The sequence below is a fragment of the Salvelinus alpinus genome, chromosome 7 (assembly GCF_045679555.1).
Source record: "Salvelinus alpinus chromosome 7, SLU_Salpinus.1, whole genome shotgun sequence".
NCBI lineage: Eukaryota > Metazoa > Chordata > Actinopteri > Salmoniformes > Salmonidae > Salvelinus > Salvelinus alpinus.
The window spans coordinates 79,178,928-79,200,740 of NC_092092.1; the positions used below are offsets into that span (position 1 = coordinate 79,178,928).

General features: G+C 44.7%; 1 protein-coding gene across 2 annotated transcripts in view; it reads left to right on the top strand.

The window, feature by feature from the left end:
- The window catches only part of LOC139581727 (histone-lysine N-methyltransferase, H3 lysine-36 specific-like), a 38,772-nt gene extending 17,644 nt beyond the window's left edge, over positions 1-21,128 (top strand). For both annotated transcript variants that reach the window (XM_071411797.1, XM_071411796.1), the window contains exons 17-25: positions 2,657-2,836; positions 3,113-3,269; positions 10,478-10,683; positions 10,882-10,994; positions 11,881-12,150; positions 12,452-12,710; positions 13,780-13,886; positions 14,854-15,064; positions 16,959-21,128. In XM_071411797.1, the coding sequence (XP_071267898.1) occupies positions 2,657-2,836; positions 3,113-3,269; positions 10,478-10,683; positions 10,882-10,994; positions 11,881-12,150; positions 12,452-12,710; positions 13,780-13,886; positions 14,854-15,064; positions 16,959-17,686 (2,231 nt within the window). In that variant the 3' untranslated portion in view covers positions 17,687-21,128. The remainder of the gene's footprint in view (positions 1-2,656; positions 2,837-3,112; positions 3,270-10,477; positions 10,684-10,881; positions 10,995-11,880; positions 12,151-12,451; positions 12,711-13,779; positions 13,887-14,853; positions 15,065-16,958) is intronic.
- The last annotated feature ends 685 nt before the right edge of the window (positions 21,129-21,813 follow it).

Below are 21,813 nucleotides of genomic sequence, written 5' to 3' on the forward strand. Positions count from 1 at the left end.
ACAAGAAGCACATGGCTGAGCTCTTTAAATCACCACTTCATTAAATCGGGATTCCTATTTGACTCCGCCATGCCTCCTTGCAGGTCCAACATGTCCTCATCTCCAACCCCTTCTAATGCGACTAGTCGCGATGCTTCTCCCTTTTTTCCCCCTGCAACAAAGTTTCTCCTTGCAGGCAGTCACTGAGTCCGAGGTGCTAGAGGAGCTCCTTAAACTTGACACGAAAAAAACATCTGGGTCAGATGGTTTAGACCCTTTCTTCCTAAAGGTTGCAGCCCCTATCATCGCCAAGCCCATCTCTGACCTTTTTAGCCTGTCTCTCCTTTCTGGGGAGGTTCCCATTGCTTGGAAGGCAGCCACGGTTTGTCCTTAATTTAAAGGGGGAGATCAAGCTGATCCTAATTGTTATAGCCTATTTCTGTTTTGCGCTGTTTCTCCAAAGTGTTGGGAAAACGTGTCAATAATCAACTGACTTGCTTTCTTGATGTCTATAGTATTCTCTCTGGTATGCAATCTGGTTTCCGCTCAGATTATTGGTGTGTCACTGCAACCTAAAAGGTCCTAAATGATGTCACCATTGCCCTTCATTCTAAGCAATGTTGTCCTGCTATTTTTATTGACTTGGCCAAAGCTTTTGATACGGTAGACCATTCCATTCTTGTGGGCTGGCTAAGGAGTATTGGTGTCTCTGAGGAGCCTTTGGCCTGGTTTGCTAACTACCTCTCCCAAACAGTGCAGTGTATAACGTCAGAAAATCTGCTGTCTCAGTCACTGCCGGTCACCAAGGGAGTACCCCAAGGCTCGATCCTAGACCCCACGCTCTTCTCAATTTACATCAACAACATAGCTCAGGCAGTAGGAAGCTCTCTCATCCATTTATATGCAGATCTTGGTCTTATACTCAGTTTGCCCCTCTGCGAATTATGTGTTAAATGCTCTATAACAAAGCTTTCTTAGTGTCCAACAAGCTTTCTCTACCTTTAACCTTTAACCTGTTCTGAACACCTCCAAAACCTACTGCAGCCCTCATCCTCCACATACAACTCACATTCTGTTAAAGGTCCCCAAAGCACACACATCCTTGGGTCTCTGTTATTTTCAGTTCGCTGCAGCTAGAGACTGGAACGAGCTGTGAAAAACACTCAAACTGGACAGTTTTATCTCAATCTCTTCATTCAAAGACTCAATCATGGACACTCTTACTGACAGTTGTGGCTGCTGTGTGTGATGTATTGTTCTCTACCTTCTTGTCCTTTGTGCTGTTGTCTGTGCCCAATAATGTTTGTACCATGTTTTGTGCTGCTACTGTGACAGGTTAAAGGAAATACTAATAGCCTGTTATACATTAAAAAGTATTAGTAAGTTCATAGTATGTGAGGATCTTAAAACATCTAAGGTTAAGAAGATCATGCATTCAGTATTAGTTGATAGATTGATAACATTTATATAATTGTGTTAAAATCCGTCAAGCATACAAAGGGTACGAATTGTGAGAGGAATGTGTAAACGTTATGTTGATTACTTTATGTTGTCGTGGGTAAAAGTGTTAATCTGTGATCTACTAAATGCTCTTAATCTATGAGCCTGAGATCGATTGCTCTGGTCTCCACTCAAGTTCACGGAGAAATCGCGGTCTTTTTCTCATTGCACTAAAAGTTTTAATGAGTAAACATTCCATATCACACTCGTGATTTTTTCCCCCCCTTTTTCAGGGGTGTAACACTACCGTGTTGTGTTACCATGTTGTTGTTATATTGTGTTGCTACCATGCTGTGTTATGTGTTGCTGCTATGCAATGTTGTTGTCTTAGGTCTCTCTTTATGTAGTGTTGTCTCTCTTGTCATGATGTGTGTTTTGTCCTATAATTATTCAACAACAACTTTTTTGGTCCCAGCCCCCGTCCCCACAGGTGACCTTTTTGCGTTTTGGTAGGCCATCATTGTAAATAAGAATGTGTTCTTAACTGCCTAGCCTAGTTAAATAAAGGTGAAATAATAAATAAAACCGTTGTTCAGCCACGACACATTGAAACATAAAATATTACAGTTTTTAATGTTCCGTTGGTAGGATCGTCTTAATCGTAGATCGTCCAGTTTGTTTTCCAATGATTGCGCGTTGGCAAATAATACGGAGCGAAGTGGTGGTTTACCTCCTCGTCTGCAATTCTTACCAGGCACTGCGCCCTCCTCCCCCTTTTCCTACGCCTTTTGAGGGGGATTTGTGCCATGTCTTGACAAAGGAGTATATCCTTAAAGGAAAATAGCTTCGCCCAGTTCAAGGTGAGTTATCGCTGTTCTGATGTCCAGAAGATCTTTTCGATCATAAGACGGTAGAGACGGTAGCAGCAACATTATGTACAAAATTAGTTACAAACAATGCAAACGAACACAATGGCGCAGTTGGTTAGGAGCCCGTAAAACGTCAGCCATCCCCTCCGTTTCCATTATATACAGATCTAACATGGCTGTAGAGATGCTTGGTGTGTGTGTGTGTGTGTGTGTGTGTGTGTGTGTGTGTGTGTGTGTGTGTGTGTGTGTGTGTGTGTGTGTGTGTGTGTGTGTGTGTGTGTGTGTGTGTGTGTGTGTGTGTGTGTGTGTGTGTGTGTGTGTGTGTGTGTGTGTGTGTGTGTGGTTTTTGACCTGTGTTCCACTTCTAGGTCGTCTGACCCGCTGCGTGCGCTGCCCTGTTGCGTACCACGCAAACGACTACTGCATGGCGGCAGGCAGCATTGCCCTGGCCAACAACAGCTTCCTTTGTCCAAACCACTTCACCCCCCGCAAGAACTACAAGAACCACGAACACATCAACGTCAGCTGGTGCTTCGTCTGCTCAGAAGGTTGGTGACTGGTTGGGTTGCTTTTGGATGGTTGATTGATTGGTTGGGTGTTTTCAGTGTTGAAGAGTCCATTATGCAAGGGTTGGTGGTATTATTAGAGGTAGAGTAATAATTTGAGTGGGAGTGTGGTGGAAATCATATGTGGATGACTTATGCTCCTCACAGAGTAAAAAAGGTTGAAGTGAAATAAAGCATTGTGCCTCCCCATCCTGAGGTCATTGGGTCACATCTGGGTGACTTGTTGTCTGAGCTGCACCTCCTCCTTTCTCCCTGCAGGGGGCAGTCTGCTGTGTTGCGAGGCCTGTCCTGCTGCCTTCCATCAAGAGTGTCTGAACATCGAGATGCCCGAGGGGAGCTGGTTCTGCAACGACTGCAAGGCCGGGAAGAAACCACACTTCAAGGACATCCTCTGGGTTAAAGTGGTAAGATTCAGGTAAGAATCACTGTTCTCTAGAAACAATATCCATGCTTTTGGTCAGAACCAACTGAGTGACACTTTTCTCCCGTGTCAACGTATAAAATAATATCTTGATCAGTTCCTGAAATCCAGTCATATTGTTATTGATCAGAATCTCTGTGTGTATAATCCTCATCTACACTGAGTACACCAAACATTAGGAACACTTTCTAATATTCAAATCAAATCAAATCAAATTTTATTAGTCACATACACATGGTTAGCAGATGTTAATGCGAGTGTAGCGAAATGCTTGTGCTTCTAGTTCCGACAATGCAGTAATAACCAACAGTAATCTAACCTAACAATTCCACACTACTACCTTACACACACACACAAGTGTAAAGGGATAAAGAATATGTACATAAAGATATATGAATGAGTGGTGGTACAGAATGGCATGGCAGATGCAGTAGATGGTATAGAGTACGGTATATACGTATGAGATGAGTACTGTAGGGTATGTAAACATAAAGTGGCATAGTTTAAAGTGGCTAGTGGTACATGTATTGCATAAAGATGGCAAGATGCAGTAGATGATATAGAGTACAGTATATACATATGAGATGGGTAATGTAGGGTATGTAAACATTGTATTAAGTGGCATTGCTTAAAGTGGCTAGTGGTACATTTTTACATAATTTCCATCAATTCCCATTTTTAAAGTGGCTGGAGTTGAGTCAGTATGTTGGCAGCGGCCGCTAAATGTTAGTGGTGGCTGTTTAACAGTCTGATGGCCTTGAGATAGAAGCTGTTTTTCAGTCTCTCGGTCCCTGCTTTGATGCACCTGTACTGACCTCGCCTTCTGGATGATAGCGGGGTGAACAGGCAGTGGCTTGGGTGGTTGTTGTCCTTGATGATCTTTATGGCCTTCCTGTGACATCGGGTGGTGTAGGTGTCCTGGAGGGCAGGTAGTTTGCCCCTGGTGATGCGTTCTGCAGACCTCACTACCCTCTGGAGAGCCTTACGGTTGTGGGCGGAGCAGTTGCCGTACCAGGCGGTGATACAGCCCGACAGGATGCTCTCGATTGTGCATCTGTAGAAGTTTGTGAGTGCTTTTGGTGACAAGCCGAATTTCTTCAGCCTCCTGAGGTTGAAGAGGCGCTGCTGCGCCTTCTTCACAACGCTGTCTGTGTGGGTGGACCAATTCAGTTTGTCCGTGATGTGTACACCGAGGAACTTAAAACTTTCCACCTTCTCCACTACTGACCCGTCGATGTGGATAGGGGGGTAGGGGGGTGCTCCCTCTGCTGTTTCCTGAAGTCCACAATCATCTCCTTTGTTTTGTTGACGTTGAGTATGAGGTTATTTTCCTGACACCACACTCCGAGGGCCCTCACCTCCTCCCTGTAGGCCGTCTCGTCGTTGTTGGTAATCAAGCCTACCACTGTAGTGTCATCCGCAAACTTGATGATTGAGTTGGAGGCGTGCATGGCCACGCAGTCGTGGGTGAACAGGGAGTACAGGAGAGGGCTCAGAACGCACCCTTGTGGGGCCCCAGTGTTGAGGATCAGCGGGGTGGAGATGTTGTTACCTACCCTCACCACCTGGGGGCGGCCCGTCAGGAAGTCCAGGACCCAGTTGCACAGGGCGGGGTCGAGACCCAGGGTCTCGAGCTTGATGACGAGTTTGGAGGGTACTATGGTGTTAAATGCTGAGCTGTAATCGATGAACAGCATTCTCACATGGGTATTCCTCTTGTCCAGATGGGTTAGGGCAGTGTGCAGTGTGGTTGCGATTGCGTCGTCTGTGGACCTATTGGGTCGGTAAGCAAATTGGAGTGGGTCTAGGGTGTCCGGTAGGGTGGAGGTGATATGGTCCTTGACTAGTCTCTCAAAGCACTTCATGATGACGGAAGTGAGTGCTACGGGGCGGTAGTCGTTTAGCTCAGTTACCTTAGCTTTCTTGGGAACAGGAACAATGGTGGCCCTCTTGAAGCATGTGGGAACAGCAGACTGGGATAAGGATTGATTGAATATGTCCGTAAACACACCAGCCAGCTGGTCTGCGCATGCTCTGAGGACGCGGCTGGGAATGCCGTCTGGGCCTGCAGCCTTGCGAGGGTTAACACGTTTAAATGTTTTACTCACCTCGGCTGCAGTGAAGGAGAGCCCACAGGTTTTGGTAGGGGGCCGTGTCAGTGGCACTGTATTGTCCTCAAAGCGGGCAAAAAAGTTGTTTAGCCTGTCTGGGAGCAAGACATCCTGGTCCTCGACGGGGCTGGTTTTCTTTTTGTAATCCGTGATTGACTGTAGACCCTGCCACATACCTCTTGTGTCTGAGCTGTTGAATTTCGACTCGATTTTGTCTCTGTACTGAGACTTAGCCTGTTTGATTGCCTTGCGGAGAGAATAGCTACACTGTTTGTATTCGGTCATGCTTCCGGTCACCTTGCCCTGGTTAAAAGCAGTGGTTCGCGCTTTCAGTTTCACGCGAATGCTGCCGTCAATCCACGGTTTCTGGTTTGGGAATGTTTTTATCGTTGCTGTGGGTACGACATCGTCAATGCACTTCCTAATGAACTCGCTCACCGAATCAGCATATTCGTCAATATTGTTGTTGGACGCGATGCGGAACATATTCCAATCCGCGTGATCGAAGCAGTCTTGAAGCGTGGATTCAGATTGGTCGGACCAGCGTTGAACAGACCTGAGCGCGGGAGCTTGTTGTTTTAGTTTCTGTTTGTAGGCTGGAATCAACAAAATGGAGTCGTGGTCAGCTTTTCCGAAAGGGGGGCGGGGGAGGGCCTTATATGCGTCGCGGAAATTAGTATAACAATGATCTAGGGTTTTTCCAGCCCTGGTAGCACAATCGATATGCTGATAGAATTTAGGGAGTTTTGTTTTTAGATTAGCCTTGTTAAAATCCCCAGCTACGATGAATGCAGCCTCAGGGTGTGTGGTTTCCAGTTTACAAAGAGTCAGATAAAGTTCGTTCAGGGCCATCGATGTGTCTGCTTGGGGGGGAATGTATACGGCTGTGATTATGATTGACGAGAATTCCCTTGGTAGATAATGCGGTCGACATTTGATTGTGAGGAGTTCTAGATCAGGTGAACAGAACCACTTGTGTTCTTGTGTGTTGTTATGATGATCACACCACTTCTCGTTAATCATAAGGCATACCCCCCCGCCCCTCTTCTTACCGGAAAGATGTTTGTTTCTGTCGGCGCGATGCATGAAGAAACCAGCTGGCTGCACCGACTCCGTTAGCGTCCCTTGAGTTAGCCATGTTTCCGTGAAGCAGAGCACGTTGCAATCCCTGATGTCTCTCTGGAATGCTACCCGTGCTCGGATTTCATCAACCTTATTGTCAAGAGACTGGACATTGGCGAGTAGTATGCTAGGGAGTGGAGCGCGATGTGCCCGTCTCCGAAGCCTGACCACGAGACCGCCACGTTTTCCCCTTTTTCGGCGTCGCACAGGGTCGCCGGCTGGGATCAGATCCATTGTATTGGGTGAAAGGCAAAACACTGGATCCGTTTCGGGAAAGTCATATTCCTGGTAGGAACGATGATGAGTTGACGTTAATCGTATATTCAGTAGTTCCTCCCGACTGTATGTAATGAAACCTAAGATTACCCGGGGTACCGATGTAAGAAATAACACGTAAAAAAACAAAATACTGCATATTTTCCAAGGAACACGAAGCGAGGCGGCCATCTCTTTTCGGCGCCGGAAAGAACTATTGAGTTGCCGCTAGTGTTTTTATTGTGGCCGTATTACCCCGACACTGATTGGAGCTCCCAGAGTGTTCTGACAGAACACAGCACACTGATTGGCACTCCCAGAATGTTCTGACAGAACAGGGCACACTGATTGGCGCTCCCAGAGTGTTCTGACAGAACACAGCACACTGATTGGAGCACCCAGAGTGTTCTGACAGAACACAGCACACTGATTGGAGCTCCCAGAGTGTTCTGACAGAACACAGCACACTGATTGGAGCTCCCAGAGTGTTCTGACAGAACACAGCACACTGATTGGAGCTCCCAGAGTGTTCTGACAGAACACAGCACACTGATTGGAGCACCCAGAGTGTTTTGACAGAACACAGCACACTGATTGGAGCTCCCAGAGTGATCTGACAGAACACAGCACACTGATTGGAGCTCCCAGAGTGATCTGACAGAACACAGCACACTGATTGGAGCTCCCAGAGTGTTCTGACAGAACACAGCACACTGATTGGAGCTCCCAGAGTGATCTGACAGAACACAGCACACTGATTGGAGCTCCCAGAGTGTTTTGACAGAACACAGCACACTAATTGGAGCTCCCAGAGTGATCTGACAGAACACAGCACACTGATTGGAGCACCCAGAGTGTTCTGACAGAACACAGCACACTGATTGGAGCTCCCAGAGTGTTTTGACAGAACACAGCACACTGATTGGAGCTCCCAGAGTGATCTGACAGAACACAGCACACTGATTGGAGCACCCAGAGTGTTCTGACAGAACACAGCACACTGATTGGAGCTCCCAGAGTGTTTTGACAGAACACAGCACACTGATTGGAGCACCCAGAGTGTTCTGACAGAACACAGCACACTGATTGGAGCTCCCAGAGTGTTCTGACAGAACACAGCACACTGATTGGAGCACCCAGAGTGTTCTGACAGAACACAGCACACTGATTGGAGCACCCAGAGTGTTCTGACAGAACACAGCACACTGATTGGAGCACCCAGAGTGTTCTGACAGAACACAGCACACTGATTGGAGCACCCAGAGTGTTCTGACAGAACACAGCACACTGATTGGAGCTCCCAGAGTGTTCTGACAGAACACAGCACACTGATTGGAGCTCCCAGAGTGTTCTGACAGAACACAGCACACTGATTGGAGCACCCAGAGTGTTCTGACAGAACACAGCACACTGATTGGAGCTCCCAGAGTGTTCTGACAGAACACAGCACACTGATTGGAGCACCCAGAGTGTTCTGACAGAACACAGCACACTGATTGGAGCTCCCAGAGTGTTCTGACAGAACACAGCTTGGGCTGTTTTGGTGACCCTATTACCACCACACCGGCGGTCCCGAGTGTCATGAAGTCAGTCAAATTCCACGTGACTGTTGAGTCACGGTAATTAGGCTTCTCCAAGCTCTGATGCAGCTGATGGTCATTAGTAGCCTACCAAACTTGCTAACTGCCAGGTACTCAGCATTAGTGTCCCTCTAATCACTCTGACATCAATGCAAATGTAACCGAAAATCTAATCAAACACCATGAGAGCCAATGAGCTCTTGTTGCTCAACATTTCTATAGGCTATGCAATTGCGTGAGAAAACAAAGTGATGGCCTCTATTAAAAAGAGGAGGATCCTATAAGCTTTCTATAGGCTAGGCCTACTATATTTATTTTTCAACTTTACTAATATTAAGCACATTGCTTCTCTTTACAACAGGAGTATAGCCTACCTGGCTGGCATGAAAATGAACCACGGGAGAAACGCCCTCCATTCGCTATTTAAATGCGTAGATGACATCTATTTTTCCCCTGCCCCTGTTTCGAGACAGGTGCATGATAATGGTCCATTCTAGGTCAAAATAATTTTCACACATACAGTACCAGTCAAAAGTTTAGACGCACTTACTCATTCAAGGGTTTTTCATAATTTAACTTTTTTCTACATTGTAGAATAATAGTGAAGACGTCAAAACTATGAAATAACACATTTGGAATCATCTCGTAACCAAAAAAGTGTTAATCAAAATATATTTGAGATTCTTCAAAGTAGCCACCCTTTGCCTTGATGACAACTTTGCACAATCTTGGCATTCTCTTAATTTTCACCATAAAAATGCCCCTTTATAATAAAAGCATTACATGCATAATTGCATTTGCTTTCACTTTTGATAATGGTGTTTTCGCGCTAATGAAACATTTGTGCTTATAGCCTACTGCCGTGTGCACATTGCTGCGCTTATAATGTGAAGTAGCCTAATTGTTAATCAACATTGCGTAAAAAAAGTTTTTTGATGCTAGTGGTTGTATTAATTTGGGATCTATCGCATCCCACAACTGTCCCAGACTATTTTTGGAATATGTATTTCTCGCACAGTATAGAATGGGTCGACTTTTGTACTATGGAGCATAGTAGATTGACATAGGTTCGTGCTTTTGCTGTTCGTTAGGTCACTCATCTTGTTGGCTGACGAAAAGTAAATGTGGACAGTTCTTCCAATATCTTCAATATGCACCTCGGAATTGGATAACGACGTGCACAGTTGCGTCCCCAATGTGTCGGTCTTAACTTGTAGCCTGTGAGAAAGACCTGATCACCTGATGGAGAGATGTGAGTGAGAGATGATTTGGAGCGCGCATCACTCAGGGAGAAGGGAATTATAATTATTATATTCAGCCCAAGGGCTCAACGGCCACTAGCCGCAAAAGGCATGGATTTTCTTTAGGGGGCATTAACTGTATTATTGTGATGGTGTATATTAAATAGATTTATTAGACTTGAAAAAAACAAAAAACATTATTTAACCTTTTATTTAAATGTAGATGTTCCAAAGGTGCGCATCAGAGGCTTGTATGCATGGAGGCCTGGAGATGCTAAACATGTTTGTTAATTAACGGTAAATTACAGTGAGATCGGTAGTCTTTAGCATGACAATAACCGGCGTACAAAATGTCATGACTTCCACAGCCCTTGTAGCACCCCCTTCTTTTGCCCTCAGAACTGCCTCAATTTGTCGGGGCATGGACTCTACAAGGAGTTGAAAGTGTTCCACAGGGATGTTGGCCCTTGTTGACTCCAATGCTTCCCACAATTGTGTCAAGTTGGCTGGATGTCCTTTGGGTGGTGAACCATTCTTGATAAACACAGGAAACTGTTGAGTGTGAAACCCAGCAGTGTTGCAGTTCTTGATACAAACCGGTGCGCTTGGCACCTGCTACCATACCCTGTTCAAAGGAACTTAACTTTTGTCTTGCCCAGTCACCCTCTGAATTGCAGACATACACAATCCATGTCTCAAGGCTTAAAAATCCTTCTTTGACCTGTCTCCTCCCCTTCATCTGCACTGATTGAAGTGGATTTAACAAGTGACATCAATAATGGATCATAGCTTTCACCTTGATTCACCTGGTCAGTCTATGTTATGGAAGAGCAGGTGTTCCTAATGTTTTGTATTCACAATATATCATGTAAAATCTCCTTTCCTTTGTTCAGGTGGTGGCCTGCGGAGGTGTGTCTTCCTAAGAACATCCCAGAGAAGATCCTCCGTATGAAACACGAGGTGGGGGAGTTCCCTGTTCAGTTCTTTGGTTCTAAGGACTACGCCTGGACCTATCAGGCCAGAGTCTTCCCTTACATGGAGGGAGATGCCAACAACAAGGACAAGATGGGGAAGGGTTGTGACGCCATCTACAAGAAAGGTTAGAAAGAAACCTCCTTTACCTGGTTATAATAGAATATATAACAAACAATAGACTTCATTTTAGAAAGAAATGCCAAAGAGCCTTTCCTAAGTCTTAAACAACAGAGATGTTTCCAGGTACCACATGGCAGGGCTGAAAGCTTACCATTTGAGATATATTAGCTAGCTGATAAATCTAACTTCCGTTTCCTTTCAGCTCTGAATGAAACAGCTGAGCGGTTTATAGCGCTTCAGGCTGAGAAGGAGATGAGACAGCTTCAGGAGGACAAGAGGAATGACAAGAAACCTCCTCCCTACAGACACATCAAGGTACCGCCCCTTTAAACCTTCTCCCTACAGACACATCAAGGTACCGCCCCTTTAAACCTTCTCCCTACAGACACATCAAGGTACCGCCCCTTTAAACCTCCTCCCTACAGACACATCAAGGTACCGCCCCTTTAAACCTTCTCCCTACAGACACATCAAGGTACCGCCCCTTTAAACCTCCTCCCTACAGACACATCAAGGTACCGCCCCTTTAAACCTCCTCCCTACAGACACATCAAGGTACCGCCCCTTTAAACCTCCTCCCTACAGACACATCAAGGTACCGCCCCTTTAAACCTCCTCCCTACAGACACATCAAGGTACCGCCCCTTTAAACCTCCTCCCTACAGACACATCAAGGTACCGCCCCTTTAAACCTTCTCCCTACAGACACATCAAGGTACCGCCCCTTTAAACCTCCTCCCTACAGACACATCAAGGTACCGCCCCTTTAAATCTTCGCCCTACAGACACATCAAGGTCCCGCCCCTTTAAACCTCCTCCCTACAGACACATCAAGGTACCGCCCCTTTAAACCTCCTCCCTACAGACACATCAAGGTACCGCCCCTTTAAACCTCTTCCCTACAGACACATCAAGGTACCGCCCCTTTAAACCTCCTCCCTACAGACACATCAAGGTACCGCCTCTTTAAACCTTCTCCCTACAGACACATCAAGGTACCGCCCCTTTAAACCTTCTCCCTACAGACACATCAAGGTACCGCCCCTTTAAACCTTCTCCCTACAGACACATCAAGGTACCGCCCCTTTAAACCTTCTCCCTACAGACACATCAAGGTACCGCCCCTTTAAACCTTCACCATGCATAATTCACACACAAGTTTGAATTGCATCCGCTTATCTCAAGTGCTTATTCTTCTCAGGTGAACCGACCAATTGGCAAGGTCCAGATCATCACGGCGGACCTATCGGATGTGCCGCGCTGTAACTGCAAGGCGTCTGATGAGAACCCGTGTGGCATTGACTCAGAGTGTATCAACCGCATGTTGATGTATGAGTGCAACCCTCAGGTGTGTTTGGCAGGGGAGAGGTGTCTGAACCAGAGTTACACCAAGAGACAGTACACCCAGGTGGAGATCTTCAGGACCTTGTCACGAGGCTGGGGGCTACGGGGCGTCTCCGACATCAAGAAGGTACAGACTAGGGCATCAAACTACAACACAAAACAGTTCCCCTTGTGTTTGTTTTGTTTAGAGAACCTTGTCCCACTACAGTTGTGCATGGCTGCCTACATAATTATCCCCTTGTGGGATAAATCAAGTATTTTCAATTCAATTCCAAGGCTCTTTTTACCTGCTTATCCTTGAATATCCTGTTTTAAGATGTGGACATACAGTAGTATATTTAGCCTCCATACCGCTGTGTCTGGTGTAAAAGGGGTTGTGTATCAACTGGATTATAACCTGAGTCTGTGCTCTCCTCCCTCTCTCTCAGGGTGCATTTGTGAATGAGTACGTGGGGGAGGTGATAGACGAGGAGGAGTGCAGAGCCAGGATCAAACATGCTCAAGAGAATGACATCTGTAACTTCTACATGCTCACTCTGGACAAGGACCGGATCATAGACGCTGGACCCAAGGGGAACCAGGCGAGGTTCATGAATCACTGCTGCCAGCCCAACTGTGAGACCCAGAAGTGGACGGTAAACGGAGACACCAGGGTGGGGCTCTTTGCCCTGGAGGACATCCCCAAAGGTCAGAGGAAGTACTAACAAACCTACTGGAGCCCGGTTCCATTTCTGTAACTAACTCCTGGGGCCCGGTTCCATTTCTGTAACTAACTCCTGGAGCCCGGTTCCATTTCTGTAACTAACTCCTGGGGCCCGGTTCCATTTCTGTAACTAACTCCTGGGGCCCGGTTCCATTTCTGTTACTAACTCCTGGAGCCCGGTTCCATTTCTGTAACTAACTCCTGGAGCCCGGTTCCATTACTGTAACTAACTCCTGGGGCCCGGTTCCATTTCTGTAACTAACTCCTGGGGCCCGGTTCCATTTCTGTTACTAACTCCTGGAGCCCGGTTCCATTACTGTAACTAACTCCTGGGGCCCGGTTCCATTTCTGTAACTAACTCCTGGAGCCCGGTTCCATTTCTGTTACTAACTCCTGGAGCCCGGTTCCATTTCTGTTACTAACTCCTGGAGCCCGGTTCCATTTCTGTAACTAACTCCTGGAGCCCGGTTCCATTACTGTAACTAACTCCTGGAGCCCGGTTCCATTACTGTAACTAACTCCTGGGGCCCGGTTCCACTTCTGTAACTAACTCCTGGAGCCCGGTTCCACTTCTGTAACTAACTCCTGGAGGCCGGTTCCATTACTGTAACTAACTCCTGGGGCCCGGTTCCATTTCTGTAACTAACTCCTGGAGCCCGGTTCCATTTCTGTTACTAACTCCTGGAGCCCGGTTCCATTTCTGTTACTAACTCCTGGAGCCCGGTTCCATTTCTGTAACTAACTCCTGGAGCCCGGTTCCATTACTGTAACTAACTCCTGGAGCCCGGTTCCATTACTGTAACTAACTCCTGGGGCCCGGTTCCACTTCTGTAACTAACTCCTGGAGCCCGGTTCCACTTCTGTAACTAACTCCTGGAGGCCGGTTCCACTACTGTAACTAACTCCTGGAGCCCGGTTCCATTTCTGTAACTAACTCCTGGGGCCCGGTTCCATTTCCATTCCTCAGGCACTAGGGCTTGTGACCAAAAGTATCTTTGTAATTTGTAAAGCTACCTGTACAGAACCTGGCAGTGTGTTTTTATTTGTGTGCAGGTGTGGAGCTGACCTTCAACTACAACCTGGAGTGTCTTGGTAACGGGAAGACGGTGTGTAAATGTGGAGCGCCCAACTGTTCCGGGTTCCTGGGGGTCCGACCAAAGGTAAGGCTCTGAGACTGACAAATGTCAACATACAAAACATTTGAATTTATCTAAAAAGATCTACAGTAAGTGCTTTTAGTTGTTTACTGTGTGATGATGAGTTATACCATAAAAAGTAAAGGTAGACTGGTGAATATAGCAGTCTAAAGGTAGACTGGTGAATATAGCAGCCTAAAGGTAGACTGGTGAATATAGCAGCCTAAAGGTAGACTGGTGAATATAGCAGCCTAAAGGTAGACTGGTGAATATAGCAGCCTAAAGGCAGACTGGTGAATATAGCAGCCTGAAGGTAGACTGGTGAATATAGCAGCCTAAAGGCAGACTGGTGAATATAGCAGCCTAAAGGTAGACTGGTGAATATAGCAGCCTAAAGGTAGACTGGTGAATATAGCAGCCTAAAGGCAGACTGGTGAATATAGCAGCCTAAAGGCAGACTGGTGAATATAGCAGCCTAAAGGCAGACTGGTGAATATAGCAGCCTAAAGGTAGACTGGTGAATATAGCAGCCTAAAGGTAGACTGGTGAATATAGCAGCCTAAAGGTAGACTGGTGAATATAGCAGCCTAAAGGTAGACTGGTGAATATAGCAGCCTAAAGGTAGACTGGTGAATATAGCAGCCTAAAGGTAGACTGGTGAATATAGCAGCCTAAAGGTAGACTGGTGAATATAGCAGCCTAAAGGTAGACTGGTGAATATAGCAGCCTAAAGGTAGACTGGTGAATATAGCAGCCTAAAGGTAGACTGGTGAATATAGCAGCCTAAAGGTAGACTGGTGAATATAGCAGCCTAAAGGTAGACTGGTGAATATAGCAGCCTAAAGGTAGACTGGGGAATATAGCAGCCTAAAGGTAGACTGGGGAATATAGCAGCCTAAAGGTAGACTGGGGAATATAGCAGCCTAAAGGTAGACTGGTGAATATAGCAGTCTAAAGTAATGGCCTGTGTGTACGTGTGTCTGTCTCCCAGAACCAGCTGTCTAAAGCACGGGAAGGAAGGGAACTAAAGGAGGGCAAGAAGAAGGTTCTGGTGAAGAAGAAGCCTCAGCTGGAGGTGACGAAGGAGAGGGAGGACGGGTGTTTCAGCTGTGGGGACGGAGGACAAATCGTGTCCTGTAAGAAGCCAGGATGTCCCAAGGTCTACCATGCAGACTGTCTCAACCTGGCCAAGAGACCTGCAGGTGAGTGAAGGGGCGAGAAACCACCTCCCCCATGGAAAGTCTTTGACACAAAATGGCTGTTATATTGTGTGTGATTTTGTATGGGACTTGCCTGTAGATTTTTGTGTCATTAGAACTCATCAGCAAGGGATTTGGACATGGGGTGGGGTGTGTAACTTCCCACTGGGCACTCAACGACATTTCAATGTGGATATTTACGTCATATTTGGTTGAGACGTTGATCAATGAGATTAAAACCTATATTCACCCACTCAAAAATAATGTAGTTGAATTTCCTATGTGTTTATCACTATGCTTTCAACCATCTCAAAGCACAACCAGCTTTATATGATTACATAAGAATAAATATGTAGTTACAGTATTCTCAAAATGTGGCCATAAATGTTTTACTCATTTTAAGGTCGAATTTTACATTAGTTTGTAAGATAGCCATAAAGATATTCTCTGGTACTTTTGTATACTGTTTAGCCAGTAGTTCTGAAAGTCCAGCATGTCATTGCTCTCTCGCTCTACTGTCATTGCTCTCTCGCTCTACTGTGCCATTGCTCTCTCGCTCTACTGTGCCATTGCTCTCTCGCTCTACTGTCATTGCTCTCTCGCTCTACTGTGCCATTGCTCTCTCGCTCTACTGTGCCATTGCTCTCTCGCTCTACTGTCATTGCTCTCTCGCTCTACTGTGCCATTGCTCTCTCGCTCTACTGTGCCATTGCTCTCTCGCTCTACTGTGCCATTGCTCTCTCGCTCTACTGTGCCATTGCTCTCTCGCTCTACTGTGCCATTGCTCTCTCGCTCTACTGTGCCATTGCTCTCTCGCTCTACTGTGTCATTGCTCTCTCGCTCTACTGTGTCATTGCTCTCTCGCTCTACTGTGTCATTGCTCTCTCGCTCTACTGTGTGTGCGTCTTGCTAGCTGTCACTCAAATGGTGAGGGGCTGGAGCTAATTGGCTGAAACTCAAAATGCTAGGGTGTTGGTCCACTTGAGGGTAAATGTAGGGAGAATTTCAGAAAACAGTCGCATTCAAACTAGGGATTTCGTGGCTAATTCAGGTAAAACAGTAATTTTGCTAATAGATTATGCATGTATAAACTACACATTGACACATCCAGCTCAAAGCGTGAGGTTAAAAAAAAAATAAAAAAAATACTTACTAGTCGCCAAAGTACCGGAGCATGTCTTTAACTAATATTGAATTGTGTTTGGTTGACAATGCAACCAAATATCAACATTTTAAAGGACATATATCTACGTTTTGGAAAGTTTTATCTGAGCCGCTGGCTTAATCCCATTCATGATTGAGTTGGAGACATGAATCCAACATATAATCTGGTAACTTGTTGAGAAGTTAATTAATAGGCTATTTATTGTATTTTTAAAAGTGAATTTGAAATGTGTTGAGTTGTGAACACAACCAAATATCAACATTTTGAAGGACATGTCTCTTCTGCTTGGATAGTTCCATCTGTACCACTGATTTAGTCTGGCCTTTAATTCTTTCAACTTTGATTTTTGGTTGAGATGGAAACGTGAATCCAACATATCATTTATTCATTTGTAGACCAACTGGAATTAAAGCCAGACTGTCAGTGGCACAGATGGAATTATACAAACAGAAGATGCATCTCCTTTAAATGTTCATATTTGGTTGCTTTGACAACCAAACACAATTCAATATCATTAAATATGAAATCAACCAGAGCTTGAAACCCTAGGCCTATTGTATTGTCTATTTGTAGTTGATTTAGTACATCGGAGAAGGAAAGAAGTCATTTTAGTAGTTTTTGCTTTTTGTTCAAGCCTCAAAGCTGGAGTTTCCTGAAGGACTGTAAGGATCTGTGGTACAGGAATGTGTCTGATGATCTCTGTTGTAACACTGATTCTGTGTCTACTCTAAGGCCGTTGGGAGTGCCCCTGGCACCAGTGTGACATCTGCGGTCATGAGGCGGCCTCCTTCTGTGAGATGTGTCCCAGCTCCTTTTGCACGCAGCACCGTGAGGGCTTGCTCTTCATCTCTAAGATAGATGGGCGGCTCGCCTGCAACGATCACGACCCCTGTGGACCCGAGCCCCTGGAACCAGGGGAGATCAGGGAGTACGTACCTCCTGGGGGCATGCCTCTCCCCCACCCCCTGGGTCTGGTCCCACCCAGGCCTGGTTCCACCACTGCTGGTTCTATCCCCTCCACAGCTGCCCCAGATCTGACCCAGGACTCGCTACTGCCCCCTACAGGGAGCTTGTTCCTCAACACCTCCCAGAACTCCAATACCTCCTCCTACGGACCCCCTAGCAGTCCCTACATGTCTGATAGTCAAATACTGCACTTCTCCCTTCCTTCTCCCCCCTCCTACAAGGACGTGAAAGAGGAGGAGGAGAATGGAGAGCTGGAAGACGGACAGGTGGGTGGATTAGAAGAGGATGCAGAGGAGGATGAAGAAGAGGACGAGGAGGAAGGAGAGGCGATGGAGGTAGTTGAGGAGGAAGATGAGCAGTATGAGGGCAGACTAGGAGAGGAGGAAGGGGGAGATGTGTATGACACCTGGGGGGACTACATGGAGGAGGAGCCAGACGATGAGGGGGAGGTAGAGGAGGAGGATTGGGGAAGGGTGGAGGATGAAGAGAAATGAACTCTGTTTACATCCCTCCCCCTTGTCTTCCATTCCTTCTTCCATCTCTACGAAAATACTTTTTCTCTAGCTCTCATCTCTCTAGTGACATTCTGATGGACTGACAATGAGAAAGAGATTGTCCTGGTGGTGCCAAGCGAAATACGAAGCTGCCTTTGTGTTCGCACTGCATTGCCTTCCTATGCCCAGCATAGCACAGTGTGGGATATAAACTGCTGTGCTAAGGGGCTGGGAGGACTGCTCTGGTCAGCCTCTGGTCCATCTGTTGTATGTTATTAGTATCTGCTCTGGTCAGCCTCTGGTCCATCTGTTGTATGTTATTAGTATCTGCTCTGGTCAGCCTCTGGTCCATCTGTTGTATGTTATTAGTATCTGCTCTGGTCAGCCTCTGGTCCATCTGTTGATATGTTATTAGTATCTGCTCTGGTCAGCCTCTGGTCCATCTGTCGTATGTTATTAGTATCTGCTCTGGTCAGCCTCTGGTCCATCTGTTGTATGTTATTAGTATCTGCTCTGGTCAGCCTCTGGTCCATCTGTCGTATGTTATTAGTATCTGCTCTGGTCAGCCTCTGGTCCATCTGTCGTATGTTATTAGTATCTGCTCTGGTCAGCCTCTGGTCCATCTGTTGATATGTTATTAGTATCTGCTCTGGTCAGCCTCTGGTCCATCTGTCGTATGTTATTAGTGACTGGTGCTGTTTTTCTTCTCTTAAAAGTTTACATTTTAGTTTTATTTTACAATTGGAAAACAAAAAAGGATCGGCAGCCTCACTCAGCCACACCCTGACTATACCGGACATGTTGCGTGTGTGACCATTGCAAAATAAATGTACAAATTCAATATTTTCATCCACACTGCTTGCGCGCGTCAACTAACGTCTTTGATGCCAAGCGCTGAAATAGAACTTGGTTCTATTTGAGACACGCTGTAAATCTCACGTCTCCTGTCTCCTTATTGATTTACATGATGATACAACCCCACGTGTTTGCTTGAAAGGAGAAACCTGGAGATATTAATCAAAGATAACTTACTAGGTTTTCCTTTTTATTTGTGGATTATACGCCGGAATGGAGATACACACAATTGTTGTATGACCTGGGTCAAGGTTCTCCAAAGGACCACCTAAGAATGGGAACACACATGCATGAGAAGGTAAAATAACAACCCACTGTTCATCTTCCAGGACAAACTAGCTAACAACAGCTATCCAACTTATTGTCCATGAACGTTTCATGTGTATTTTGACCTGTCCCAAAATGAATATAGTTGGATCACAGTTGGTTTTGTTATTTTAACCTGCATGTCATGTTCGCGTCTATCAAATGAGGAGAGACAAACTTATCACACAAGTCAGAGTTATACTTAAACTACATCTTTAATAATAAGAGCTTTGCAATGACTTTCAACAATTCACAATTTCTAATGATCCATTGAGGGTGATAAAACAAAAGTGCAAAGATTTTTTATTGCCAAGATACACCCCTTTCAACCTATATGACGAACAACAGATACATAGAATGGTCACAAGGTTAAGATTTGTATGAAAGATATCTATAATACATAGCAGACAGCATCTGCTGTGTCAACAGTTTTCATTGTATAGACCAGTGTCTGGCCCTCCTACTCCAAACTGGAACCATCTCTTCCTGATACGGTATAGAGCACAAACATTAACTCATGTTATCTGGAATGCTCTTTAGGTTTTATCACCCAAAGACATCGTAAATCTCCTCCGTCAGTGTTATCTCATAGAGGCCCTCCTCAGTATAACACACACACAATAGTTCACAGAACACTCTATTCTGTCGAATAAAACAACCATTATAATGCAATACAAGCATTATAACATAATCTTGCAATTTCCCTGACACCAGTTATCAAGAATAATGAACGATATGCTCTCAATGATCACTGATTATAAAACGGCATAACCAACTTCTGGTTTGGATATATAACTGTGTTACAAATCAACTCAATCTTGAAATCTAAAGTGCATCTCTTGTAAACGGTAAAGAAAACACTTTTTGTCTACAGCGAAAGATTATGATGATAAAACTCTCAATCCATAATTAAGATCCCAGATTGTTCATTATGTTAAGATGGTTATGGCTGGACAAACAGAAACATTCCAAGAGTTCAGAACATCACTCCTGTTAGTTGTGTGTACATCAATGTTTTGACCTTACTTTATGGCTTTAGGTTACCGTTCCATCCACAGAATTAGAACAAATTCTAGTTCTTTGATTCCATCACCATGTTCCATCATCATAGGTCATTCAATGATCACATCTGGTAGAAAAATGTGTTGTCTGTTTGGGAGATGATGCGAAAGTTTATATCGTGAGTGAACGTGGTGTATGTTTGAGTGCACGCACTTGTCTGCTGTTGTAGAATAAAGAACAGTGTTTTTGAGTTTTAAAAAGTAGAGTTTTATACTTCTGAATTGACTGTTGTGGTGCTGTAAACATTTAACACAAACCCCTTAGTATATAGACTGCATCGTCTCGCTGAAGGCTGGTTGTCTGCATCACTAAAATACATGGTTTATCATCTCTGTTGGTTAACTGAAGAGCCAAGCAGAATGTGTCATGTTTTCTGTCATAACTAATGTTGATTCATCGGGCAGCTTTTCCAACAAGATGGTTTATCATCACAATGAAGCTGTGAAGCGTTCTGAAACTTCTCCACATTCTAGAAAGGTTGTTCCCGAGACCTTCAGTTCATACATTTTGTGTAATGTTCTGCTGTATATGTTCGGCATTCGAACATGTAGCAGCACACTTCCAACGCACAAAACACACGGGTCCAGTTTGTTTGGTTGCTGGTTATGGTTAAATTCCATGAAATAACAAACCTTCCCATGAGTCTCATCTAATGCTTTTTAAATGAAATTAGAACATTTTCATGAATTTTACAATTTGGTTAAATTGATGTTTAGAATTTAGAATGTCAACATGAGAATCACTGGACAATTGGCCTTAAAATTCTGAATATTCAGCCTTTTAATACAATCAATTGGGTCCAACACCAACTAAATGACAACATGATGTACTGAATTCCCTAACAGAAGCACTACCATTTTTACATGGCTTGCCTAATAATGTGTCAACAAATATTTCTGCCTCACTCTTGACTTGACATCCAGGCAGAGAAATATATATATATGTTTTGGTTGGCTAGTTTTGTATGTATCAAACCTATATTATTTTTTTTCCCTTTTTTTTTTCTTTCCGTTTTGTGATGATGATGTTTGCCAACGGGTCTACTTCGAAGAGTTCTCTGGACCCTCCTGTTTTTTTTTTTGAGAGAGATGAAACACAGAAATAGATTTTCTGAAGAAACATGGGATATGTTTATTGCTGCCATGTTGAGAAGACTCATGAACTGAACTGTACTCCTTTGTGTATAAAAAAATATTGTAAGTAAAGTTTCACAATAGAACATTTTGTTTTTGTAATTTTTTTAAGGCTCACTTTTTCTTCCCTTTTGAAAAAAGAAAAGCAGATAAGCTGAAAATATTTGCTGATTTACTTATTTTTTAATTATTAAATTAATCATTATTAAAAGGACAAATGTGTCATTATAAACTTTCGACTCAGTGGCGAACACTTCATACAACTATCTGGCTCAGCGCAACCGCAACGGTTTGGAGAAGTCTTATGCAAAGAGTATGGATATACTGACAAGATACATGTCTCTCCGCCCTAACAATGGGAGTTGTTGTCCACAAAGCGACACGACGTGCTGTCTCCTTTTTTTATGAATATTTGATGAAGGTTGTTGACGTCAACCGCCTGTATTCAATGGCGACATACGCTATCCCACGAGCCTAATGACATGAATATGCATAGCCATCCAGACAACGCCGATATAAAGTGTTTTTTATCAAAGTTGCCGGGATGTCACGTGTCCTACTTATATCAATACACTCGTAAGATCTTAAGCCTTACGAAACTTCTATTCGATCAAATAAACCTTACGTAGCAAATAATCCATATTTTTTTTGTTGTTGACCTAATTCTACCTCTACCGTACAAAAACCCTTGCATGGTGGGCGAAACAACGAAAAAACGCCAACTGATGGAGGGAGACCGATTTTGCACCGAGTTGGCACTCTCTTCCGCTT